Below are 27,724 nucleotides of genomic sequence, written 5' to 3'. Positions count from 1 at the left end.
CAGCCTTGCTGGTGTTTACACTTCAAGTCTACTTCCCATAGGAAATTTGGGCTGACAGACAGGATGACTGTCTGGAATTTTCAGTCAAGGAGGCTCCTGGCAAAGGAAGGAGGAGGACTCCTTTGATTGCAGGAGCAGCTGCTGCTTGTTCAGGGCTGTGAAATCGAGTCCCACAGGCGTTCATCAGATTAGCTGGGCTCCAGCACCTCGGATTTCGCCGCCTCGGCCTTTACTTCTCGAAAGAGTATGCAGAGCCTGCAACCATGGGGTGCAAGGCCTCAGAATCTTTCCACTCCAAGAAATTGAGGAGAAAAATGAAAAAGGAGAAAATGAGGCTTCCACAAAGATACAAGAGCTGGTGCCTGTTGACAATTTTACCCTGATGCCAGGGTAAATTTGGTTTTGCTGAAGGAAAAACAAATTTTACTTGATTGAAAAGAGTTAAACAAACAAACAAACAAAAAAACACAACACCAACACACACAGAAACCTAGAAATTTCTAACCTAAGGTAACTGAGAAACTCAGGTTCTGTGAATTCAGTGGGGAATATCAGGAATAAACCAGTGTCTGAGTTTAAAACTTGGCTGCCACTTTCTAAGTGAGTGTCTTTGGCTAGGTTGCTCTTTTTATCTCCATTTCTCCATCTGTAAAATCATAATAATACCATAATTCATTATTTTGAAAATGAAGTTATATTTATAAAAAATACTTAGACTAGGGTATGTGGGGCTGGAGCGATAGGACAGCGCGTAGGGTGTTTGCCTTGCACGCGGCCGACCGGGGTTCGATTCCCAGCATCCCATATGGTCCCCCAAGCACTGCCAGGAGTAATTCCTGCGTGCAGAGCCAGGAGTAACCCCTGAGCATCGCTGGGTGTGACCCAAAAAGAAAAGGAAAAAAAAAAAACTTAGGGTATGGCCCTCAAATGCATGATAAAAGTCTTTGTTAAAGAAACATAGACACTAGACTAGCACCACATCCTCAAGCCCTGCACTGAACCAGCGACACAGTTTTCCAAGACTTACCTACCTGTGAGGCCACAGATCTCTCCCCGAAAAAAATTCAGATGAAATATCTAAAGCCTTTCCTGAAACCTGACTGGAGTATGTTGTGATTGTTCTAATGTACACTGAGCGCAGAACCTAGTTAATCAACATCTGTGACCTAACCAACTTCCTACCTCCAGGAAATGTTTGTACAGGAGAAACCACAATTTGGAGGGAGAAACATAAAGAAAGGGGGTTCAGCATAGAAAACATAAAAAAATATACATTGCCAGAAACTCAAGATCTAAATGTAACTCGTTTCAGTGCCTGAATTACTAGAAAAATGTATCATGCCAATTACATCCTGCTTCTCAAGCCACACTGCTTCTCTTCAGAATGGTTTTACACAGCGACCATGGCACCACAATTATGCAAATAAGATGTCCAACCACCAAGCTGGTTGGTTTTCCCTTGAACTTGGTTTTGGGGTTTCAAACCTGAGATGTGGGAGGGCTGAGAATTGTGGGCTGCTTTTAACTTCTGGTTTCGGATCATACATGGCCAAAGTATAGGCTGTGGGAACAAAAGCAGACTTCGAAGACACTTGGATCAAGACCATCATGGTCCAAGGGAGCAGAACCAGGCCCCTGAGGTCTTTCCTTCTTCAGTTTCCCTCTTAGGCTCAAGGTTGCCCTCACCCTACTCCTCTAAGTCCTCCTTTATTTTTTTATTTTTTTGGGGAGTGGGGGTCACACCTGGTGATGCACAGGGGTTACTCCTGGTTCATGCATTCAGGAATCACTCCTGGCGGGTGCTCAGGGGACCATATAGGATGCTGGGAATCGAACACAGGTCGGCAGCGTGCAAGGCAAATGCCCTACTCCCTGTGCTATCGCTCCAGCCCCCAAGTCCTCCTTTAAAGCAAGTTTCCACCTCCCTTGACTCCCCCACCATCCCCACCCCCATTATGGTGTTTTGTCCCTTCCCTCATTTGTCACATTGCTCAGGTGCTCTGCTCAGCAGGTGCTCCTCACACTACAGGAACAAGTCCATGCCTCCCTTTCTTGTCTGCAAAGACTAGATCTGATGACATCTGTCGCACTGTCACTTTTCTTTTCTGGCTCTTTGTGTTCCAGTCAACCAGACTTTAAGGCAAACATTCCTAATGCAGATTTTTTCCCCCTACAGCAATGTCTCCTGGTCCATATGCCTCACTTTTAAATTTGACTCTTAAATGGATTTCTGCTTGGGTTAAAAACTCCGACACAATGGCCCTTCTGCTCTGACCTTCTCTCTCCACAAATGCTTCATCAGGGCTCCTCCTGCTTATGGGGAGAGAAAGAGGGAAGCCAAGCTAGCAGTTTTATCAGTGTTACATGTGATCCTATGCAATCTGATGATCAAATCTAGGAGCTAGGAATTAGATCCACATTACAGATGACAAACACGAGAGGCTCACAGTTGGCATGGTTATGCAGTTAGGTGATGCAGGGTCAATCTGCTCACCAGCCCTCATACTCCACTGCACTGCGCCACTCAGGACTCATCTACCCTCTATTTTTATGGGTTGGGGATGAATCCCGGGGCCTCATACATGTGAGGCATAAGCTCTACCTCCTAGGGTCCTAGGCGCATTCCAATCAACTGTATCTTCCGTGAGTCTTGGTTGCTTCTTTGAATGTAAATCCTTTCCAGATGTCCCCCTCACCAATCCTGACTCCCAACCAAGGGACTATAGAAAAGGAGACAAGGAGAAATAAATGAAAACCATATTACAGTGATAAACCATATTACAATGATAGATGTGTGACAGTCTTGGTGGCTTCTTTGAATGCAAAGTTTTAGTTGTCTCCTGACACCATCATCTGCCACCCTTTGTTCTCCAGAGGATGGAGGGACAAACGAGTGACCAGTCCACAGTGTAAAGCTCAAGATCCAATCATGGTCCACCATGAACTTGAGGTATGACTTAGGTCATGTCATTTCATCTGTCTGAGTCTCTGTTCTTAACATGTAAAATGAACCCACCCAGCATTATAAGGTGGGTCTGGGAACTAAATAAGAAAACACAGTGTGCTTGGCACGTAATGAGCACTTGATAAAAATAAAGTATTATCTTTCTCCCTCCTTCCAGACCCGTGTGTCAAGACTATGGCATGATGAAGGCTGCCTTGAAGAAATTTTCTTACAGACTTATTCTGATAAAACAATTCAAATAAGGGGTTAGAGATAGTACAGTGGGTGAGGCACTTGGCCTTGCCCATATGTGACTGACTGGGTTCAACCCCTGGCACCCCATATAATTCCCCCAAGACCTGTTGGAAGTGATTCCAGAGTGCAGCGCCAGGCTGGAGGGAGACCTGAGCACTACAGGTGTGAACCCCCAACAAACAAACAGACAAACAAACAAAAAACAAATTTACTTTTTCAAATAAAGCCGAGTTCAAGCCAGCAATGTCAAGAGAACAACAGACTCCCAAAGGTGCAAGTCACTGGAGGACAGACTGAAGGTACCAGGAAAGGAGTGATGAAGAAGGATGGATGCCTTTGCGTAACAGTGGGGTGGTTCGGGATAGGCTGTAAGAACTTTGTGTCTTTCACCTTCACCAGCATCCAAGTCCCATTAGGGAGTTTCCCAGCACCAGCACTTTCACCTTGAATAACCTGAAATCACCCAATTAAGTCGCAGAGGCAAGTAGTCAAATCCCAACTCCCCGTTGGACTTAACGATCATCGAGGGACCGTCTCCATCACCACGAGGGCAACCCAGACTTTGCTCCTCCCCCGAGACACATCTTCATCTCTGCCTCCCTCAACTTCCTCCCAAGCACCTGGAAGAAGGCAAAGGGTAAAGCCTTTCTTTCCTGGGTTTCAGGTTCTTTAAAGGACAGTAGAAACACGGGTCAAGACGAATGGTCCATGGTTGGAAGTCAGCCTCAAGTACTAAGGGAGAGGGCAGATGGGACCGAGAAGGGACCATTATGACAATAATGACTGGAGGGGATCAGTCCGGATGGGAGATATGTGCTGAAAGTAGGCAAAATAGCAAAACAGGATGGCCTCTCAATAATGTATTGCAAACCATAATGCCCAAAAGGGGAGAGAAAGGGGGAAAGGGGGAAGGAGATAGGGACAGAGAGAGAGAGAGAGAGAGAGAGAGAGAGAGAAAGAGAGAAAGAAAGAGTGCCTGTCACATAGGCAGGCTGTGTGTGTGTGGTGGGGGGGGGGGTGGCAGTAGGGATTTTCACTCATAAAGGTAAAAGGTAAAGGTAAAGGCCCTCCCGTTGATCGTCGATTTGCTCGAGCGGGCCCAGTAACGTCTCCATTGGAGACTTTGTTGTTACTGTGTCTGGCATATCCAATACTCTCGGAAGCTTGCCGGGCTCTCCGAGAGGGGTGGAGGAATCGAACTCGGGTTGGCCATGTTGGCCGCTTCGCCGCTTGTAAGGCGAATGCCCTACCCGCTGTGCTATCACTTCCACTCATAAAGGAAGAAAAACTTTATGGGGGACATTGGTCATTGGTGGTGGGAAATGTACACTGGTGGAGGGATGGTCATTGAAACACTGAATGACAGAAACCCAATCATGAAAGTTTTGTAACTGTATCTCATGGTGACATGGTGATTTTCTTGAAAAACAAAATTTAAAAAAAATCAAAAGAAAGGGAACACGTTGTCTATTTCACTGTCACGCAATTCCCCATGACACCCTGTGGGCTGTCCACCTTGAAGTTTTCCCTCAATAAAATTACAATATGCTCACGGTCTGACAATATAGTCCCAGAATGCATCCTTGAAAATTAGAAGTTAAAAAACACTTATGTGAAAATAGTACAAGATTGGCAATTTAAAACTGTCGTTTTGGGGGCTGGAGTGATAGCACAGAGGGTAGGGCGTTTGCCTTGCACGCGGCCAACCTGGGTTCGATTCCCAGCATCCCATATGGTCCCCGAGCACCGCCAGGGGTAATTCCTGAGTGCATGAGCCAGGAGTAACCCCTGTGCATCACCGGTGTGACCCAAAAAGCCAAAATAATAATAATAATTATAATAATAAAACTGTCATTTTTGAGATTTCCTATTTTTTGTCCTTTGCTTTGAAATTCCTGAAACATGAATCTGGCTACCAACTTCTCCCTGCCCTGCCTACCCCTTCTCAGAGTAGCCCAGCACTGTAGACATAGGAAAGGGAAACCTTGCAGACGCTCTTTCCAGACTTCAAAGTACCGAGTCAGAATTAGACGGACTGAACACTTAGTTTCTCTCTTCTTCTTTCATGTTGCTTATTGAGTCACGCCTGCAGTGCTCAGGACTCTACCCACGCTCTATGCTCAGAGATTACTCCTGGTGGGGTTCAGTGGACCACTGGGATGCCAGGAATCAAACACGAGCTGGCCGTGCTCAAGGGCCAACCTTACTATCACTCTGAACCCCCTCCATTTAACTTCTCTGTAAAAAAATAATTCGACATCTGAACAACTCCTCTCAAACAGAAGTTTGCACAGCCAAAGGCAGAACCAAGAGGGAAAATTATGCAACTTGTGACACAGAATACTTCTCTTACCTAATATCATTCATAGCACATTTCCCTAAAGAAATTCATGGCAGTTATGACTACAGATTAAAAAAAAATGCTGTGCACAAGAGTTTGCCTGGGCCTCTGAGGTTCCTGGAAGGGTGTTTGATCTATTATCTATAGGTGAAATCAGATGTGGACATTGCTTTTTTGTAAGCAAAATTAATTATTTCTATCACCCGACCTTTCTACCTTTATGTGAGTGACACTCCCCGACCCAAAGATCTTGCCATTTAGATGATCTTGCCAAATTTGAAGCTCAAAGTCCCAATAAATTAAAAAAGTGCATACATCTGGTACGAACATGCAATTGAAGTACCCCAGGTACCAAGTGAAAATAGTACATGATTGGCAATTTAAAACTGTCATTTTTGGGGCTGGAGTGATAGCACAGCGGGTAGGGCATTTGCCTTGCATGCGGCCGACCTGGGTTCGATTCCCAGCATCCCATATGGTACTGTTTACATTAATGAGCTGTGCAGAGGATCGCAGTGTAACAAACCCCTAGCTCTGTTTCTATTGGATGTTAACTGGCTTACCACCGGTTTGCAATATATAAAATCTCAGAGAGCACAGCTTCACACATCTCTCTCTGTGGAGAGGTCTCCACTCACCCCACCCCCAAAATCAGGCACTATCATTGAGGGATCCTCTATATTTGTCAGAGTCTAACAGTTATTTCTGTCGAGCCTAACCGTTTTCTGGCCAGCACATGTGTATCTCGAATGCTACGCTCTTCAAGGAAAGGCGGAATGAGTTTCGGGCCTCCCAACAGCCCAGAGAAGAGAGTTCAACGACTTTTTCCAAAGCAGATAAAACATTCGCCAGCTAAGCTTCCTTTGTGACCATGCAAACTGGTTCTTGGAAGTTCTGTTTGTCACCAGGGTTACCTGGTCCCTACAAAGAGACCCAGGTTTTCCCTCAGCATAAAAATTCACAAATGGCTGAGTGCCCAGAAAGGACTTCTCAACTCCAGTGTAATTAAGGTGACACCCTGGAGGGTATGAAAAGACTGTGTTTTTTTTTTGTTTGTTTTTGCTTCTGGGCCACACCTGGAAGTGTTCAGCCATTACTCCTGGCTCTGCACTCAGGGATCACTCCTGGTTGGGCTCAGGGTTGCTGGGGATCGAACTCAGGACAGCCGCATGCAAGTTAAGTGCCTGACCCATTGTACTATCACTCGGGTTTGGTAAGACTGAAAGAGTTGGTCCCGTCATAACTGGGCAAACGTTTAATATTCTAGCAGCCAGTCTCATGGATTCTGAAAAAAAACATGCAAAGAGTGTGTTTTCTCTTGGTCTTTAACTGTGTGTCGAGACTGAAGTGGAAATTTTTGCTGTCCTGACCTCTCTTACGGGGAAAAGCCTTGTGGGGGAGCTCTTTTGTGCTGCTGTGAGCACACAGACCTTCTCTGGCACCAGCTGGGTGTTGGGTCTCTTATCTTAGTCATTGTTCTCCCTCTGACCATGCACTGCTGGGCCAATCAAGGCAGTGTCTCCCGTGACAGACAGCTGGACAGTAAATGACAGACAAACAGATGCATGGGTCAAAATTGGCTATGCTCTAGTGAATGACTCAAGTATTCTCATTTTATGAAAACAAAATGGCAACTGGAAGAGAGGAAAGGTTTTGATGCAGGCTTTGAGGGAGGGGAGGGGAGGAGAGAGGAAAGGGAAAAGGAAAGGAGAGGAAAGGGAAAAGGGGGAGGGAAGGAAGAGGAAAGGAAGGAAGGAGGGAAGGGAGGGAGGGAGGGAGGGAGGGAGGGAGGGAGGGAGGGAGGGAGGGAGGGAGGGAAGAAGGAAGGAAGGAGGGAGGGAAGGAAGGGAGGGAGGGAGGAAGGAAGGAAGGAAGGAAGGAAGGAAGGAAGGAAGGAGAAAGGAAGGAGGGAAGGAAGGAAGGAAGGAGGGAGGGAAAGAAAGAAAGAAAGAAAGAAAGAAAGAAAGAAAGAAAGAAAGAAAGAAAGAAAGAAAGAAAGAAAGAAGCCAGAGCTATAGGTGCAGTGAGTAGAGCAAGTGCCTTGCAAATGGTCAATCCATGTTCAATTCCCAGCACCCTATACAGTCCCCTGAGCACTGCCAGGAGTGATCCCCTGAACATGCAGCCAGGAGGAAGTCCTGAATACAGATGGATGTGGCCCAAAAAATGAGAAGAGGGGGAAAAAAAAGAGAAGAGGTGAGGGCAGAGAAATAGGTGTGGAAAAGAGGGGAGAGGAGAAGAGAGGAGAGATGAAGAGAGGAGGGGAGGGGAGGAGAGGGTAGGGGAGGGGAGAGGAGGGGAGCAGCGGAGAGAAGGGAAAGGGAGGGAGGGGAAGAGAGGAGCAAACTCACAATGGAACAAGCCACCTGTGGCTGCAAATAAAACTACTGGCATCCAATCACGCCCCTCATTTACATAAAAAGCTGCACATAAAAAGCTACTGGCACCCAAGCATGCCTCTAAAAGCAGAGTTGAGCAACTTCAAAGCCTAAAATACATCCCAGTTTTCTGCCTCAGAACCAGCTCTGGAGAGGACAGGTTGACCTCCTCGTATTGGGTTCTAAGGAGTCACGTTTGACTGTGGCACTTTCTGCCCGTTTGAGAAGGCGCCACCTGCAACAGGAGATTAAGGGAACTGGGAGATAGTCTATCGGTTCGGGTACGTGCCAGTGAAGTCTGTTCTGATGTTTGATCCCTGGCACCACTTGGTATCCCGAGCATAGCTGGGTGCAGTCTGGAGAGTACTGAGCACCACTAGCGGCCCCCCAAAACCACCAGTCAACAGCACTACATGCTCAGGGCTCGGCACTGCACCGCAGGTCTGGTTGGAGAATTTTTGAGTTCTGAAAAAGAGTAATCAACCCTAGTGTGGAGAGAAAAACATTTCTTATAAAGATTCTTTCTTTCTTTCTTTCTTTCTTTCTTTCTTTCTTTCTTCTTCCTTCCTTCCTTCCTTCTTTCTCTTTCTTTCCCTTCCTTCCTTCCTTCCTTCCTTCCTTTCTTTCTTTCTTTCTTTCTTTCTTTCTTTCTTTCTTTCTTTCTTTCTTTCTTTCATGTCAAGAAATCGAACCCAGAGACCAGCACAAGTAAGACAAGTACTCTGTTCATGGGGCCACAACTCCAGCCTCCAATAAACTCTCTCTGGTGATAGTTTTGACACTAAGTAAGCACAAAGTACTTAATGTGTCTTATTTGAAGAATTCTTTCTCATTTGTTGTCGGGGAAGAGGCACTCATATTATTATGGTCCATGAGCAAGTCCAAAGCAACGAAGATGAACAGAGAATAGAGATGGTGGTGATGCTAATGATGGGATCACACCTACCTCCTCATCGCCCTGCCAGCAGTAATGACCAATGGCTGTGTGTGGCCAGAAAGGTACTAAGTACCAGACACATAATCACTTACTTAACCTTCACAACAACCATAGACTACCACCATCCTCCATTTTGCTTTATACTCCAAAACGAGGCACAAAGAACTTAAACAAATTGCCCTCAATCACACAGTAAGTGGAATCAGATCCCAGAATCTTTGCTGTTCACTGCATACTAATGAAGAACCTTATTTTATGGCTCATGAACAGGAGCCCAAAGAAATAAAAGATCTTAACTAAAGTAACTAGATAACAATGGCTAGGGTAGCACTTTAGAACTCAGACTCTTTCATATAATTTCTACCACATGATACTGCTTTCCTCTCCCAATCCTTACCTCCGTCACTCGCCTTAGTCCTATTCTGACCGGACCCCATGATTCCCACAAGCTTTCTACCCATTTCAATTCTGATGAAACACAAACACCCAAATATAGCCCACTTGTCTCCAGCTCCTCAGTGTCCATGGACCAAAAGGCTCCAATTTGAAAGAAGCCAATTAGACTGTAGACTGGGGACATCTTTGTAGCTGGTCTGTGCGTGTTTTGAAGCACTACTGCAATGCACACCTCATTAGCTTTAAAAAATAAAGCTTCATCTCGCTCTCTATGCCAATTTAGTGTTTTTTTAAAACAAAAATCTACTTTAAGCCCTTTGTTTAAATCTCTAACTTTCCAAGGAAAAAAAAATTCAATATTAAGTAGCTTGAAAACAATCCAACCTCAAAAAATGATGAGTGGATTAGATCTCAGATGTTCTGGAGCAGTGCTAGCCAATAAAACTTTCTATAATGGAAAACTTTCTATAACTCTCCTCTTCAATATGGTAATGACAAGTCATGTATGATTCATGAGTTGAGCTATCATTGGTGGAAAGGAGAAACTGTCCTCCTTACTTAGACTCGTTATTATTAACTTTAGACTCGTTTATTTCTTTTTTTTGGTTTCCTGAACAGTGCTCAGAGGGTCAACAGGGTCACTCTGGTGATTTTCAAGTGACCGAATGCTGTTAGGCTTGAACTTGAACAATAGGCATGATGCTTTAAGCCATCTCCCAGGACCTAACTTACATGATGACACATGTAGCTGCAATAGAACCAGCTCACCTCTACATTTCCCCTCCTGGAGCCAGTGCCATTGGTCAGGCAGATGGAACACAGAAGAAGGCCCAGGGTCTGCTCCCTAAGTACTCAGAACCACGGTGGGTAGAGAAACACAGAGAACAATTGTCAAAATGATACAATGGCAAAGGGAATTAAGAAGTAGCACCCAGAAGACAGATCTCTACAGTCTTGCTCCTACAGGTCCCAGGCAGACTGCTGGAGGACCAGCTGTCTTCACCATCCCTTTGGCAGCTGACTTACAGCAGTGTTGCTCTTCTGTGTCCTTTACTTTAAGAATTACATCATAATGGGGCTGAAGCAATAGTATAGCGGGTAGGGCATCTGCCTTGCAAGTGGCCCAGTGGCCCACCCGTTGATTCCCAACATCCCATATGGTTCCCAGAGCACCACCAGGAGTAATTCCTGAATACATGAGCCAGGAATAAGCCCTGTGCATCGCAGGCAGTGACAATGAAAAAACAAAAAAAAAAAAAAAAAAAAAAGAAAGAAAGAAAGAAAGAAAGAAAGAAAGAAAGAAAGAAAAGAATTACATCAGAAGAGGGCTGGAGCAAGAGCACAGTGGGTAGGGCGTTTGCCTTGCTCGCGGCCAACCTGGGTTCGATTCCTCTGCCCCTCTCAGAGAGCCCGGCAAGCTTCCAAGAGTATCTCACCCACACAGCAAAGCCTGGCAAGCTACCTGTAACGTATTCGATATGCCAAAAACAGTAAGAACAAGTCTCACAATGGAGACATTACTGGTGCCCACTCAAGCAAACATGAACAATGGGAGGACAGTGAGGGAGGACAGTGACAGTGACATCAGAAGAGATGACTGCCCCTGTCAAATTCTCACTATCTTCCTACTGCACTGAACTAAGAACATACTAATCAGGAACTAAGCACCTTTTAAACAAGATAAAGCCAGTTCCTTTGTCTCCTGCCCTACCCCCCTTTTGCACTTGCAGTCTCAAGTCTGAAAGTATAAAGGAAATAAATATGAGGAGAGAGATCCCACCCATTTTTGCTCCCTTTATCACTGATGAGGCTCTTCCACATGGCAATTTCCACTTCTCTCCTGCATGTCACCCAGCCCCTCCAAATTCCTAGGGCAACTGTGAAAATAATTTCCTGCTTTTTTGTAAGTAGTTGAGAGAAGGGAGCATAAAAGAAAAAAGGCAGAGAGAAAGAGAGAGAGAGAGAGAGAGAAGGAGGAGAGAAGAGCGAGAAAGGTAATGCGGGTAATGCCCTCTAATTTTTAGGAAGAGTAACTTTTATTTTTTTTTTCTTTTTTTGGGTCACACCCTGCAATGCACAGGGGTTAGTCCTGGCTCTGCACTCAGGAGTTACTCCTGGCAGTGCTCAGGGGACCATATGGGATGCTGGGAATCGAACCCAGGTCGGCCGTGTGCAAGGCAAACACCCTACCCGCTGTACTATCGCTCCAGCCCCAAGGAAGAGTTAACTTTTAGTCCCATCCTCAGTGTCTGCAATTTTACCAGAGACTGGGACCAGGTGAGACTTTCTTTTGGTGCTAGGGATCACTCCTGGCAGTGCCTGGGGGACCAGATATGATAGTGGGGATTGAACCAGAGTCTGTCACATTCAAGACAAGAGCTTTACCAAACACTGTACATTTTCACTGTACGTTTTCTCTTTACCATAGTTATAAGTCAATGAAGGAAGAGACTTCTTGGGGAATCATGTCAGATATTCTCAATATAATGGCTAGGTGTGTGCAGACTGTTCTACTAGACTCAGTTTTGTGCTTGTTGTGACAAACCAGTGTAAGCAAAAGAAGTGTTTTTGATATAAGCTCCTAGTCAATGTGACCCTGCATTACTCTTCATCATAAACAAACAACATTGTGGAACTCCACTTCACTTCATAACTGTGTGTCATGAGTTTATGACACACAAAGGAAGTTTTTAGGACCAGAGCAATAATACTTGGATAGGGTGCTTGCCATGCACACAGCCAACCCAGACTGGGTCCCTGGAGCCTGCCAGGAGTGATCCTTGAGTACAGTACCAAGGCAAAGCCCTGAATACTGCCAGCTGTGGCCCAAAACTCAAAAAAAGAGAAAGGGAGAAAGGTTTTAGAAATGACGTAACCTAGAAATGACAGAAATGACCTAACAAATCGAGCATGGACAACAGACATATCTGGATGACACTCAGACCCAGTCAACAGACTCTTCCATTTCTTATGCATAAAAGCTCTGCAAAGACTTTCCATTCCTAGGCTGGAGTGATAGCACAGTGGATAGGACATTTGCCTTGCACGCAGTTAACCTGGGTTCTATTCCCAGCATCCCATATGGTCATGATGATTTGTTACAGACTTTCAATGTACCGACACCAATCTCACCACCATTGCATCTTCCTACCACTATTATCTCCAATTTTCCCAACCACCCCTTAAGTCCCCCCCCACCCCCCATAGCACCCTGAACACCATCAGGAGTAATTCCTGTAATTCCTGAGCTAGGAATATTCCCTGTGCATTGCCGGGTGTGACCCAAAAGGCAAAAAAAGAAAAAATAAGACTTTCCATTCCTAGTGACAAAATAGATATCCTGTAAGAAACCACAATGGGTGGAGTTCACGCACAACTCAATCAGCATAATCAGTGGCTGAATAAATAGCAGTATTCATATATATATATATATATATATATATATATATATATATAAAAGGAAACCACAATGGTCCCTACCTACCCAACAGAAAATGTTCTGACTTCAGAAAGGAAGGAAGCACACAAAATACCACAGCACCTCGGTCTTCTAGCTTCCTCCCATGGAGTATCATTTTATATTCCCTCAGCAGTAGGGTTCCATGGAAATGAGAATGCAATTTCTGCAAAGTTCAACTTAAAAACCTCCAATCCAAGGTAGGCAGAAAGGAATGAATGGACGCTGTTCTTGCTGAAGAGAAAGATGAGAATCTATGAGCACACTTCAGGGTGCTGAGGGTCTAGAAGGACATTCGGGAGTAGGGCATGGTGGGCTGAATTAAGTGAGGAATTGGGCTGAATTAAGTGAGGAGTTATTTAACCTTCTTCAGAGAACACCCAATAATTCAAGATGGGCTGAATTAAGTGAGGAGTTATTTAACCTTCTTCAGAGAACACCCAAGACTAAGTGATTCTGTTCCCACCTTCTTCCTGAAGAACAATTCAATGTGAATTAGACTAGGACCAGTAAGAGAAAGATCTTATTATACATGATTATCTGTTCCCCAGGATTCACTGGGCATTTCCATTCAGTTCAATGATGTATTGTTTCAAGAGGCCTCTCTGAGCACCTGGAATGACTCTTATTAAACAGACCCTTCCTTTGTGTTGGGATCTTACCTGGTTTTTCCTTTGAGACAAGCAATTTTGAAGGAAGAGGCCTTTCCCAAAAAAACACCTGAAGTATAAATGTCCTGATGCAAAAACCCAAGGAGAAAGGTTGAACTATTGGAAGAGAGAGCCATACCTGAATGAAACCATTGTGATTTAATTGGAAAAGCATATTGCTGAAGTACTGCTTTCACAGAAGATATGGCCAGACTTTGTTTGATTTGGCACTTCTATTCTTTTTCATGAAATAGGACATTGTTTTAAGGACACAAGCACAGTAGTTTACAAGGTTATTGTGGCTATAAGAATATCTAAGGTCATGGTATTAAACTGCTTTCTGCTGCTGTTTTACTTCGGCTACTGTACTGACAAATTTTGAAAATTACATTGGTAAAGAGTTTGGAAATACAGCTGACCACGAGCTAATCCATAAATTCAACAGCTATAGGAACAGAGGACTCTTTAACAAGACAAATAATGAGAGCACAGCTCCAAATATTTACATAATCTAACAATGTTTATGCATTTTTTTGACTAATTAGATATATCAGAACAATGTTCTGACTTTCTAAAAAGTGATTTAATGAAAGAAAGAGCTGATCCTATACAAGAAAAAAGATATCAAAGTCCTTGCTAGGTCAACTAACATGAAAACATGGATGTTAAATTAAAATACTATAGCCATATTCAATTCACACGATCACGATCACGACCATCCTGTTATTCGTTGATTGCCTCGAGCAGGCCCCAGTAACGTCTCCTTCATCCTAGCCCTGAGATTTTTTAAAAAGTGCCATATTCAAGGCTCTTTCGGACTTAGGAGAATGAGACCCATCATTGTTACTGATATTTGGCATATTGGGTACGCCACGGGGAGTTTGCCAGACTCTGCCATGTGGGCAGGTTACATTCGGTAGCCTGCCAGTATGTCCAAAGTAGGAATGAGATAATAAAATGTGAATTAAAATAAATTAAATTCACTAAGGTTGAAAATTGTTCTGCATCTGAGAGTATCCTCATTTTAGGAAGCGGGCACTGAAGTATCTAGAAGTGAAAGGTCATGAAAAAAGTCTGAAAGAAATTTTACTCATGTGCATATGTCACTGTGTATAAAAATATTATACAGCATAATATAATTAGTTATATACTTTATGCAATATACATTTTATAATGTGATCTATAGTATATGTAAATATTTATATAGATTATTGCTATGGGGATGCTCAGGGTCACCAGGGCCATAGAAGATGGTACTGGAGTCAAGGGGAGGGAATTCCCAGTACGTGCAGTGCTGGCAATCAAATCTAAGACTTCAACATGAGAAGTTAGTTTACACCTTTAAGAGAAAATAGAGGGCACTGAATGGTATTACCAAAACTTGAGGCTGAAATTTTGTTTAGGAGTCAGAGAAATGAAAGTTACTGCTACAGTCTGAAAACGGATCTACCTTGCCTGCTGAAACAAGTTCTATCAGCTATTTTTTAAGGAAAACAACAATAACAACAAAATACAATAAACCAGCCTGAATCAACACTCAGTGAGCACCAAACTCAACAAAATGCCGAGCCCCAGCCTTAGATGATGACCAACATTTAAAATTCGGAGCGATACTAATCCAGAGGCCTTCAATTCTTGACAGATCGGAGTCCCCCAAATATAAGGGAAGCATGGTGTTGGTGAAAAAAGTGATGGGAATTTAAAATAAGGTTTAGATTCAAAACGCAAATTTGAAACACGCTGTTTTCCTCCTTCTGTTTTTCAGCAGCTAAGCAGAGGCAAACAAGGGACCGGCCCCACAGTCAGAGGAGACACAGAGTCTACTCCCACCCATCAGAAAAAAAACAAGCAGTGTGGGTCGGCGCCACCAGAACTCTCTGAACTCAATTCCCTCACTGGTTCAAAGACAAGGTTGAACAAAGTCCGAAAGAGTCGCACTCGGCTCCTCAATTCTGCATTCTCCTTTGAAGGAGCCGAGTCCTCGATTCTGCATTCTCCTTTGAAGGAACCAAGGCAAATGGCAGGGAGGCGGTTCTCTCTGAATGGGTGCCATCTTTTGCAGACCACGCTAGACCACATTGCAGTCGAGACACCAGAAAGTTGGGAGAGTTTTGCTGGTCCCATCCCTTCTGATGACAGAGAAGGGACAGGGTGGGGAAGGCAGGATGGGAAAGGGGTGAGAGAAAAAAGGAGAAAATCACACTCACCGTGGCCGTTGCAGTAATACACCCACTTCTCTCGGTTCTGGGTTTGGGCCACTGATTTCTTCAGGCCTGCCTTTTCCACAATGGTGCTGGGGTCCTGCCGGGGCCCCTTTTTCAGAGTCCTGGAGCTTTTCCGGATACTGCACACCACTATCACCACCAGCACCAGCAGCAGAAAGAGCACAATCATCCAAGGCAGATGCTCATTGATGTCAAAATGCTTGTGGGCGCTCTGCCGGGGAGGGCCCCTCTTCAGGCCTTTGATGGGCGTGCTGGACTTCTCCCCCGCCGTGGCCTCCATGGACGGCAGCAGCTTCAGGATGTGTCTGTGGTGAGGACCTTGCTGGTGGTTGACTAGCGGGAGCTTTGGGAAGGTCTTGTTCGCGTTTTCCTCCCCCAGCACTGAGCTTGCATTGTCAGGGACTGTCCCTTCCTGGATGTCACTGGGTACCTTTGGTCTAACAGAGGCAGAAGAGTTGGATTCTGTTGAGTTCATGCCTAGAAAAAAAAAGGAGGGGGGAAGAGCTTTGCTATATTTGGGGTTCTATATACTCCCTCCCCTTCCTGGTCATCTCCAAACCCAGTCAAATAATCAAAAGCTGACTTATGAAGCTTCATGATATTAATTTGCACATTTGCAGAAAGATCCGAACAGCATCTTTCTGCAGAAGGTTAAAACTAAGCTTACAACTAAATTTCCTTCCTTGTTCCAAAACTAGGGGCATTCTCGGGGATGAGAACTTCAGAGCATTTTCTCCTGTGCTCTGTACACCATGCAGGCGCCTGCATGTTCTGACTTTTAGGCAACTCTTAGTTGCTTTGATTATTAAGAGAACTAGTTCCAGTGTAATTTTTCCTGCCACCTTTTGACTATTTTGATGAAATGGGTAAAATTAAGAATATGAGTACCACAAGGAACTCATACTCGAACCCAAGTTGGACCAGTGAAAAGTCTGGGGAGAGAAGTCAGTGTATAAAATAAGGCCTGACTTGCTGAGTATCAGCTGTTGACAGATAAATAAGATTTATTTATTTATAAATAAATAAGTGGGGTGGAAGTGATAGTTCAGAAGGGTGTTTGCCTTACACATGGCAGACCCAGGTTCATTCCATCTTCACCTGGTCCCTTGAGCCCACCAAGAGTAATCCTTGAGCACAGAGCCAATAGTAAACCCTGAGAACTGTAGGATGCAGCCCCCAAACCAATAAAAAAATAAAAAAAATCTTACTGGACCAAGGTGTTAGATCATTTGCCTTGCATGTAGTCAACCTGGTTCGATCCCCAGCACCCTACCTGGTCCCACGAGTACTGACTCCCGAACACAGAGCCAGGAATAACCCTGAACATTGCTGGATGTGCCCCAACCCCTGCCAAAAGCTGGGGTTACAGTTTGTAGTAACCTCTTTTAGACAATATTGATAAAATTTCACAAGTTGTCTTCATTAAGGAGCATGAAAGCCAGGATTTAGAGTCTTAAGAGACAGGACCTGACCTGTATTAGCTATCTAAGAAACCTGCATGGTTCATTGAGGTCTCTCAGGCTATTGCTTAATTTCAAAATTGCGACAGTTAAAAGACCCTCCTTGTGGGGTTATCATGTAATCACACATGAAAGTATGCTGGCGAGCACAGTTCAAGTTGGCTATTATCTCAAAAATCGTTTGTTTTAAGAGAATCTGAAACTTTTTTTATCTTGATTTTAGGGTCACACCCGGTAATGCAGGGGTTACTCCTGGCTCATCCACTCAGGAATCACACCTGGCAGTGCTCGGGGTACCCTATGGGATACTGGGAATCAAACCAAGGAATCAAACCAAGGTTGGCCGTGTGCAGTGCAAACACCTTAACAATTGGCTCCAGCCCCAGAATCTGAAAATTTAAAAAAAAAACAACAAATTTTGTCTTTTGTCCACAGTACAAAATAAATTCTGTGGGGGTGTGTGGGGGGGAATGAAATATTTGATGTAAGGCATAAATTAAAATCATTTCTAAAAAAAATTTTGTATTCCAGTTGTGAATGCTTGTTTTCCTCCAATGTGCTATAAATTTGTGTTCCCTGAAGCTTCTATCCCATCCTTTGTCCCACTCTGGACTCAATATTCTTTGCCCCGCTTCTAGATATCATGGAATTTTCTTCCAATCTCCCTCCTTTCTTTCAGGTTATCTCACCAGAATGGGTGCCATGTAGGAAAACTCAAATCTGGAAGGACACTTAAATATCTGAATCACTCATATAACTGACAAGATTGAAATGAAAGCCTGAAGGTTTTTTAATTCCTTCCTTTCTTCCTTCCTTTTCTCTAAGTGAAACAACTAGTTTTCTATTTGCTTCTCTAAGAAAGAAATTTACTTACAGAAGTGTGAGGAAAGATTAAAAAAAAAGATATTTGTTCGAGAGAGAATGTGGGCTTCTTGCAGAATAGAAAAGCCTCTTGATTCTTATTTTCTATTATGGTGTGATTTTCTATCTTACCTTTCCATCCTCAATATCTGACAACCCCCCCCCAACAGAAAATTCCAGAGATTAAGTGTTCCTAACAGTTCCAGATTTAATTAGCCAGAGTATGGAGGCCCCTTTGTCAAGATCTGACTATAAAACACACAAATTCAGAAAACAGCCTTGCACACCCCGTTCTTAATTCCCCGACTGGGCACAAAGTTTTCTCATGAGGTTAAGTTACCTTTGGGAACGGAAGTAGAGGAAGGGACGTCATGGGATTCCGTGTGCTCAGAGCGTGAAGAGATGGTTGTGCCAGGGGAGGGAGGGGTGGTGCTGGAGGAAGACTGGAGGGTGCCACAGACGTTGTCTGCCTCCTTGGTCCCCGGCTTGATCACCACCAGGTTCTGACTCACACAGTCTGTGTACGCTTTGCATTTCATTACACTAGAAGGCACATCAGAGAAGGTACCCCGAGCGCACTGCTTACACCGCACGTCCTCAAACTCTGTCCCTTTCTTCCGCACACCCCATCCTGGGGGACATACTGTGTGGGGGACACAGGTACCATTAGACTGGTACATGCCATGTGGGCAAGTGCATTCTCGGTCAGTCAAGGCAGCACAAGGTAATTTTTCAACCATTGGCCATGGGCATGGCTGACTACAGTCATGGCATCTCTCTATGCCATTCTCATGCCTGGTAAAGGTCCCCGCGGGGCAGCTGCTGCAGACACGCAGGCTTGTGTTGGTACAGTGCTCAGAGACATAGGTTCCTGCCGGACACTTGTCACAGGTTAGCACCTGGCCAGTGGCTCGGTCGACATGGTGGTATTTGCCAGTGAGTGGTGGGAACTTCTGCTCTGATTGAGCCATGGTGGTGCTAAGGAATCCAAGCTGAAAGAAAGAAAAGGGGAGGGGGTGAGAAAAACCAGTAGGTATTATATAGAAATAGAAGGGTAAAGGGGAGAAAAATCCCACCGCACCATTAATGTTCCTATTAAAATATCATGAGCTGGAGTGATAGCACAGCGGTAGGACGTTTGCCTTGCACGCAGCCAGCCCGCTGAGCCAGGTTCGCTTCCTCCGCCCCTCTTGGAGAGCCCGGCAAGCTACTGAGAGTATTCAATATGCCAAACACAGTAACAAGAAGTCTCACAATGGAGACGTTACTAGGCCCGCTCGAGCAAATCGATGAACAACAGGAGGACTGGTATTATTACTGGTATTATTAAAATATCATACCTGTACCAACCGTGTTGTCACAGGTATGATATCACATCACAGAAACATAAACATCACAGAAACAGAGGGATAGAGACTCACACTTCCATCATTGGATCTGCTCTACTGTGAGACTTTCATCATGTTCCTATCTCTTTGCCTCACCTTCTTATTTTTCCCTCTGTAACATGAAGCCAATGATGCCTCTCAAATGGATTGTAAAAATCAATTGAGAACATGAATGTGAGAACGTTTTGGAGCCTGCACTTAAAGCACTATGGTGGAAGTCAAAATCCTAATGCAAGTAATGAACTAGACCTCTTATCTTCTTTCCACAACCCAATTGTTGAGCTGTCATTTCTTGATACCACAGCAAAGCAAGGCAGAAGCAGAATGACATATATTTCAAGCTGCTACTTTCCACAGCACCCAATTAGTCAGGTAGAGCTAACCAATAGACATGGCAGTGTGTGTGTGTGTGTGTGTGTGTGTGTGTTTTAAAGATTTAGTCTGTATAGCTAAAGGCGTTTTTGGTTATGTTTGCAAGAGAGACAAGACTTTGACATCCCAAGTGAGCTTCGAAAAACAGAGTTGATGCATATCCTGTTTTATTCAGTCTTTGACGGTCCTAGTCACTAGAGCATGGATGTACTATAAAATAGCCATGGTGGCATCCAGGCACAAGGTAGAGCACTGTATTCATCTTTAATCTGAGATAGAAAAGGAATCAGCATTGGTTTTCTAACTCGATAGGAAGCAATTTCATCTTACACTTCAGAGGGAAAAAAAAAAGGTCTCCTGTGCAGTAAATTCTCTTTCCTCTTCCATTTTAAACTGTGACTTTTTTCTCCTTTCCTAGGTCCTTCTGCTTACAAAACCAGTTCCAGAACCCCGTTCTGAGCAGATGCATTAGATCAAGGGAACAAAGTCCATCACCATTTTATGCATTCCAGGTTCCATTTAGCAAATACATGGCAATAAATCATGTTCCAATCTCTCCGACACTGGGGACCTGGCCCGGGAGGATGCAAAATGGCTTTGCCCCCCTGGACGTCTCCAAGTTCCGACATAGCTAGTTTCTAAGTGCAAAGTTTTAGCTAGCTACAGTGTTCTGGAAATTTGAAAGGCATTATATAAATAGCCTAAATGATAGGTTATTACACCTTTGCATATGAACAAAGAACAGAATGGCTAGTCTGAGCAGAGAGCTTCAGTCTGGGGTTCACTGCAGGAGGACCAGCAGAGCACTGGGATGTCAACAGCCTTGGGGTACCCCGACGTGGGGGCAAAACTTGGCAACCTATAGTTTCCTGAATCTACCCGAGGTGCGCACGACCTCCCTAGAAAAGGGAGGCTTTTAGAATCCGTATCAATTCCAGAGGTACCCCCCTAGTAAGAGGCAAAGCCAAGGTACTCCTAGTCTTCCCCCATTTACTGTAGATTTCTCAATTCTTTGTTCACATTTAGAATAACTGGTGTTGGGGCTGGAGCGATAACAGAGGGTAGGGCGTTTGCCTTGCACGCTGCCGACCCAAGTTTGATCCCAAGCATCCCATATGGTCCCCCGAGCACTGCCAGGAGTGATTCCTGAGTGCCAGGAGCATCACTGAGTGTGACCCAAAAAGCAAAAAAAAAAAAAAAAAAAACTGATGTTTAAGTTAAAGCAAAGTTCAGACACATTCCCCACTCATGGGGTCAGATGTATTGCATCCTGAGGCGGAACTCCTTTCTTTCCGTTATGGGCACGCTTGGCTCTCTCCCCTCTGGAGAAACTCACCTTCCCTCTTAGGCATATAACTCTCTCTCTTTCTATATTCCCTAAATTAAGCGATTTTATATCGTGAAAATAACTAAAAGCAAAGTTCAGGGCTTTTCCAAGTGTATCATACTAGGTAACCCACTTTAGACAAAACGGCTCAAAAAATGAGTTTTCAGATGACCTCATGCTACAGGACATTAATCCAGCTCCTGGGAAAACAGCTAACAAACATGCCTAAGCAGTTCTGCCTCGGCTGTGCACTAGATAAGCAGAGAACGAGACATTGTGGTTTCAATAGGGAAATATTTATGACAGGCCCAACGTGCTAGTCACTGGGACTTTGAAACAGTTATTCCAGCCCTTATGGAGTTTACCTTCTCTATCTGAAGGGGCAAGACCAACTCACTGCGTCACTAATTACCTAATTGGAGTAGAGGTTACTGCTGAGGAGATAAAGTCTGTGAGAGGGGCTTTAACAGGTTCTTGCTAACTCAGGGATGTCAGAGAAATGCTACTGCGTTGGAACAGATTCTGAAGGAGAAGCAGAACTTATCTCCAGACAAGGGAAATGGAGCAACCTTAGGCCAAGGAAAGCTCAGAGCAAAGGTCAGAAGTAGAAGGAAGTTCAGCTTAGAGACTAGAAACCTATGTAGGGGATCAAGGATACAGCTCAAGCAGTAGAGCACACGCCAAGCACATACAAGGCACCCTACGTGCATGGCCACTTAGTACTATCATATGTGGACCATATAGCAATAATTTAAAAAGCAATACAGTGGCTAGAGTTAGACTCGGAGAGGTCATACGTGGCTAATCCAAACAGCACTTAGAAGTTATAAGGTATTTATTTCTATGAAGGAGTTGAAGGAAAACTCTCTCCCATCCCAACTCCATTTGAAGGGGACCATGAAGGTGGTGGAATTGGGGGTGACTTGGGCCAGCATGGTACCCTGGAAAGAAAGGGTACTAGAAGAGCTGGATCTGGAGGATGTCTGTCTACACAGGTTTTTTAATTAGACTCCCAAGAGCACAGGGCAGAGCAGAGTTTTGGAAACTGCTGCCATGAACAGGAGCATGACCCTGAGGATCCACCTACAAGGGAGAGAGGAAGAAGTCTCTAAGCTCCCACTCTGTTCAAACACCATAGGCTCAATATAGCCATTTTTTCAAAGGGCCATCCAAGGCAAGATTCAGCTGTAGGAAAGTTTCTTCTCTAGCCCAATTGGAAAATCACTGCACTTAAGGGGCTTCTAAGAAATCTTCTAGTTTCAAAGTTAACGTTTAAGGCTAGAGGAAATGCTGGTGGAGATGTGGGCCTTTAGTCTCACTAAGAGCATCCTGAGGGGCTAGAGCAATAGCACAGAGGGTAGGGCGTTGCCTTGCACACGGCCAACCCAGGTTCGATTCCCAGTATCCCATATGTTCCCCCAAGCACCGCCAGGGGTAATTCCTGAGGGCAGAGCCAGGAGTGACCCCTGTGCATTGCCAAGTGTGATCCAAAAAGAAAAAGAAAAAAAAAAGCATGCTGAGAGGAAGTCCCGCCAACAGACACAAAGATGGCAAATTTGTTCTAAGGCCTTTCCATGAACTGAACGCACCTGACATAAACCAAGGGCATTTAACTCACTAGCCTCACAGTTGCCCTCTGGTTTCTAAAAAAAATTAAAATGATATCAAAATCATTTCCATAGAAGATTCTAGGTGTGAAGCAGTGGAGAGATAGCGGGGATGAGGCAGAGCTTGTTTCAAACCAGTCATTAGGAATATGTTCTGTAAATGATATAAATAAGTTTAGGGCCTTGAGACATTGGTGGAGGGAAGTGGGCAGTCTGGGGTGGGGGTGGTGTTGGGATGATGTATGCATGAAAATATCATAAACAATATTAAAATGTGGTACTTGAGTTACCAGGACTGGAGCGATAGCACAGCAGGTAGGGTATTTGCCTTGCACACGGCCAACCCGGGTTCCATTCATCCGTCCCTCCAGGAGAGCCCAGCAAGCTACCGAGCGTATCCCGCCCACACGGCAGAGCCTGCCAAGCTCCCCCAAGTAATTGATATGCCAAAAACAGTGATAACAAGTCTCACAATGGAGACATTACTGGTGCTCGCTTGAGCAAATCGATGAACAACGGGACGACAGTGCTATAGTGCTACTTGAGTTATGGTATTTAAATAAAGATTAAGGAGGATGACTGAGATGGTTCCTAACCGCAAATGTTAGAGAAAAAGCCTGAACCATAGATGGAGTCTCAGTCAAGTGAAAGAACAGACAGAGTCCTCAAAAGCCTGATGCTTGGACCCACCCCGCCAGGATCTTGATCCCCCCATCTGCCATTTGCCGAGATCTGAAAGACCTGAAAGGGCATCAAAATTATCTGGTAATTATCAAGGCTTTTTGAAAACTTGAATCCCCCAATGCCATCATCTGAAATCACAGTGTATCTACAATGAGGGCAGAGACTGGCTTTGTTTTGTTTGTAAACTTCCCTAAAGGTTCAGCTGCCCAACCGAGTTTTAATCCCCTGAACTAACTTGCTGGCTTTTTATCATATATAATCTCATATACACTGAAGACAGCCCCCTTCCACAATCTGAGTCTCTCTTTTACCTTTTCCCCAACACATCTTATCACTTTAATATTCTCTTTTCTCATTATTTTAATGTTTCAAAAGCCTGGCAACCGTTCTCACCATCTACAAAATACAGAAAAATGCTAATGTTCTTGTTCAATCCACCCATTCCCAAAGTCTCGCTATTAATTTTTGTTCAGCTCTTTCTAAACACTTTCTGATCATTTTTTTCCCTAATATTTGCATAGATGTATCTTTAATCATTTTAGCCTGGTTCACACATCCACAACGGTCTTAACATTTTGTTGTATACAGTTACCACGCCTCACCAAAACCCTCCACCAACGCCTTTTCAGCCCACTTCTTCATTTCCCATTTTAGTGACAGAAAATTCAAGTTCTGCCTCAAGATCAGTAGTACCTTATTTTCCTTGCTTAGGAGATCAGCAGGTTGGATTAAGCTGTCTTCAATTCTGACCTTCAAGGTGTCTGTGATTATCGAGTTCTACCTTCTCCACAGAACCTTTTACGCAATTCCTAGGCACCCAGATTCCAAGCAGATGAATTAACTTCCATTAGATTTCCTGTTTCTGTTCATCATTTTGGTGCCTAATTACATATTATCTTGTAATGTGCGTTGATGGCCTCCTAAGTGCATATATTTATCTCCCCATAATGATTATAAGCAGCTCAGGGCCAAGGACAACCATGTAGATTACATTTCCTCCCTTGCTCAGCCACCTCAATAATGAAGAGCAGGAAAAGAATAAACAAAGCATCCTGTAGGCCCGGGTCAGCAAGCGAAACCCCCATGAGCATTTGTTCTTGCGAATTAGTGTCATGGCTTAGATAGCGCTGATGGCTGTGTCCATGTTATAGCCGTGGACGTGGATGGTTGTAGAAGGGACCACTGGGCCTCAAAGCTTTGCATATTGACTATCTGGCCCTTTTAGTGCAAAATATTGGCCAATAACCCGTGCTGAGTGTGCCAAAAAGTTGTCAAAAAAAATACACAAGCCAAATCACACACCAAACTCCTCAGATCTCCTCACAGAGGCAGCCTGGTGAGTAGAGAGGCCTTGGGATTCCTTTCTTGACACCCAGTCCAGTAACTGCACACAAAGCTGATCCCATTGGTTTCTGATTCACACTTCCAGTAACTGCCCACAGACTAGAGAAAATGAAAATATTTTCAATGAGACAGGACTTCCTCTGAAATGTCAGACCTCTAACAGAAAACAGGTTTCACAGTCACCCCTCATTCCCTTTTTACCCCCAGGATTACATAATTTTGTACTTACATATTTATCTGTTCAGTATCTTTTCCTCTGAACCACAACCTCAGTGTCGGGGTACACTGATGTTTTACACACTGATGGTATCACAGCCCTCAAAGGCAGTGCCTATTCCTGGGTATACTTGATCAACATTTATTGATCATGGAGGGATTTGCAGAACACACACAATTACAACTGAAAATTAAAGTGCCAGGGCCAGAGAGATAGTACAGGGTGTCTGCTTTGCACATGGCTGACCCGAGTTCAATTCCTGGCATTCCATATGGTCTCCCGAGCTCCACTAGGAGTGATCCCTGAGTACAGAGCCAAGAATAAGTATTGAACATCACCAGGTATAGCCGCCAAACAAAAATGAACAAACAAAAAAGTGCAGTAGTGAAGGAGATTGCTGGGGAAAAAACAAGGCCATAAAAGCGAACATAAGCCAAAAGACCTCACCAATTTAGTCACAAAATTTCAAGAGATAAAGCAACCAGTTATCTTTCAGTATATGATCAAAAAGTTGTTTCTCTTCCAAACACCCGAAGCACATGACTGTTTCAGCTGAACCATCACTGGTATACAAGAATTATGTTCAGGATGGTGTTAAAATGGAAAGCAAATATAATGAAAAAAAAATTCTTGATTTCATTTTATAAGAAAAAGTTTTACTGGCGCTCAGAATTATGAGCAGTGTAATTCACCAGACAGTATCTTAAGATCCATCCTTGTCTAAACTTCAGTTACTGGGAAATATACCCAAGGCATTTATTTCACAAACTGTATAAATAAGAAACTATACACGTGCCAAGCCACCCTGTACAGGACTTGGAGCACTATAAACACTTGTGGAGTGATTAAAAGATAAAACCTGGACACAAAGTAAATTTCAAAATATCGGGGAGAGAACTCTAAAAGTACCAACCAGGGCGGAGCCTGAGAGCAGCTGCCTTGCCCTGGCTCTAATTCCCAGCTCGGCAAAAGGAAAAATAAAGTAAGCAGTTCTAAAGGCGTCCAAGATCTTCAAACTCACCTTGGTGACTCAACCCCCCCCCTATTATCCTATGTCACTTCTACTCTAGGGCACACAAGTGGACCTGCCTAAGGATAAGAAGTATCCGGATGTGCTCTACAAGTTAGAAGGTTAATGCCTATTTATCCTTTAATAATTCTTTTCCCCTGACCTCATTCTTCAAATGTGAAGACATTTCAATGCAGATTTACAACTTCTTTGTGTCATTCTTATTTCCTATCAAATGCCAACAGTTTTTGTTTTACTTTATTGGTGATGGTGTGTGTGTGTGTGTGTGTGTGTTTGTGTGTGTGTGTGTGTGTGTGTGCGCGCGAGCGCGCGCGGAGCGGGGAGAGTATCACACCTTGTGATGCTCAAGGGCTGCTGCTGCCTCTGTGCTCAGGAGTGACCCCCTGGCAATGTTCGGGGGAGACTTTCTTCAGTGCCTGGGATCAAACTAGAATCAGTCAAGTACAAGGCAAGTGTCTTATCTCCTGTGCTGTCTTTTCTGACCATCAAATTTCAATATATATATATTTTTTGCCTTTTTGGGTCACACCAGCATTGCTCAAAGGTTGCTCCTAGTTCTGACTCAAGAATTACTCCTGGCGGTGCTTGGGGGACCATAGGGGATGCCAGGGAACAAACCCGGATTGGCAGTGTGCATGACAAAAGTGTACTATCACTCTGGCCCCAAAGTTCAATAATTTTTATAAGAAAATGAACCAAATTAAGGCAGTGATAAACCTCCATCTACTCCTAATGGACAAATAAAGGAAGACTACTTCTTGAGATTGTGCTAGACAATTTATAAAGCTGCATAACTACTATTTAAAGAGGAATCCCAGTTACTGGGGATATCATAACAAAGAAATAACAAGCAAGTCATTCCTGGGATGATTATGAAACGTTCTGATGATTAAAAGGTAAAAGCCAGGCTGAATTAAGACACCCCCCCGCCCCAAATTTCTGGCTATTTTCTTTTGGACATCACATTCATAGCACCAACACAATGACTACTGGGAATTCGCAAGATCTGAAGAGAGAGAAAAAAGAAGATAATGAGAAGTAAGGTTCCAAGGAGAAAACTTCCACAAATCACAGACCAACGTCTTCCCAGTGACATTACATAAATCCGTTGGCTCTCTCACTTCTTACTATCCTCTCTGATTAAAAAAAGTCTTCTGTTGCTAGGGCAAAAGGAGGCACTGTTGTAAGAGCTGGCAAATACAGACACTGCCAAGGCTGCAATGTGCTGACTATAGGGCTGGAAGGAGGCAAGCTCAGGGGACTCAGGAAAAAGGAAAAACACAGGCAAGACAGCGCAGAAGCTGCCCTCCCTGGCACCTGCAATGCAGAGAAGCCTGCACTCAGCATTCAGACCCTGAGTCGCAAAACTCCATTGCCTTCTCTCCATCACTGTAGACACCTCTGTAGATATGAACACCCCCACCCACCCACCCACCCACCCACCAACACACACACACACACACCCCAGTGATGTGGGAACATCATAGAGTAAACAAGACAGTGGGAAATATTTAAGAAGCATACCCACAGTGCCCACTGAAAATGGGCAGCATGCTTATGTAAACTAAGGCCAAACAAATGACACCAGGAAGAGCAGCCACTCTAGTATAGAGGAAAACTAAAGTGTGCTGAGCAGACCCCACTTCTACCAGGCTCAGGAAGTGGCTGGGGGGAGCTTGGCCAACTGTTCGAGCCATGAGCATGTCCTTAGAGGAATGGGGAGGTGACATCAATACTTAATCGCCTGAGGTTGTTTTCAGAATTAAAGTTCATTCAGATAAAACAGGTGCCTGACACAGGTAAATGCTTCATACTTGAATGATCAACCCTTAACTTGGCATTTTATTGTAT

At 44.2% G+C, this 27,724-nt stretch overlaps 1 protein-coding gene across 1 annotated transcript in view; it reads right to left on the bottom strand.

The window, feature by feature from the left end:
• The window catches only part of TNFRSF21 (TNF receptor superfamily member 21), an 82,877-nt gene that overhangs the window by 40,782 nt on the left and 14,371 nt on the right, over window positions 1-27,724 (bottom strand). Inside the window, exons 2-3 of the mRNA XM_056126105.1 lie at window positions 18,245-18,896; window positions 15,566-16,060 (exon numbers count right to left, since the gene is read on the bottom strand). Coding sequence (XP_055982080.1) covers window positions 15,566-16,060; window positions 18,245-18,896 — 1,147 coding nt within the window. The remainder of the gene's footprint in view (window positions 1-15,565; window positions 16,061-18,244; window positions 18,897-27,724) is intronic.

Source organism: Sorex fumeus, unplaced genomic scaffold (assembly GCF_029834395.1).
Source record: "Sorex fumeus unplaced genomic scaffold, SorFum_2.1 ptg000061l, whole genome shotgun sequence".
Taxonomy (NCBI): Eukaryota; Metazoa; Chordata; class Mammalia; order Eulipotyphla; family Soricidae; genus Sorex; species Sorex fumeus.
Note: the sequence above shows the minus strand (reverse complement) of the source record. Positions and strands in the feature narration are given on the sequence as shown.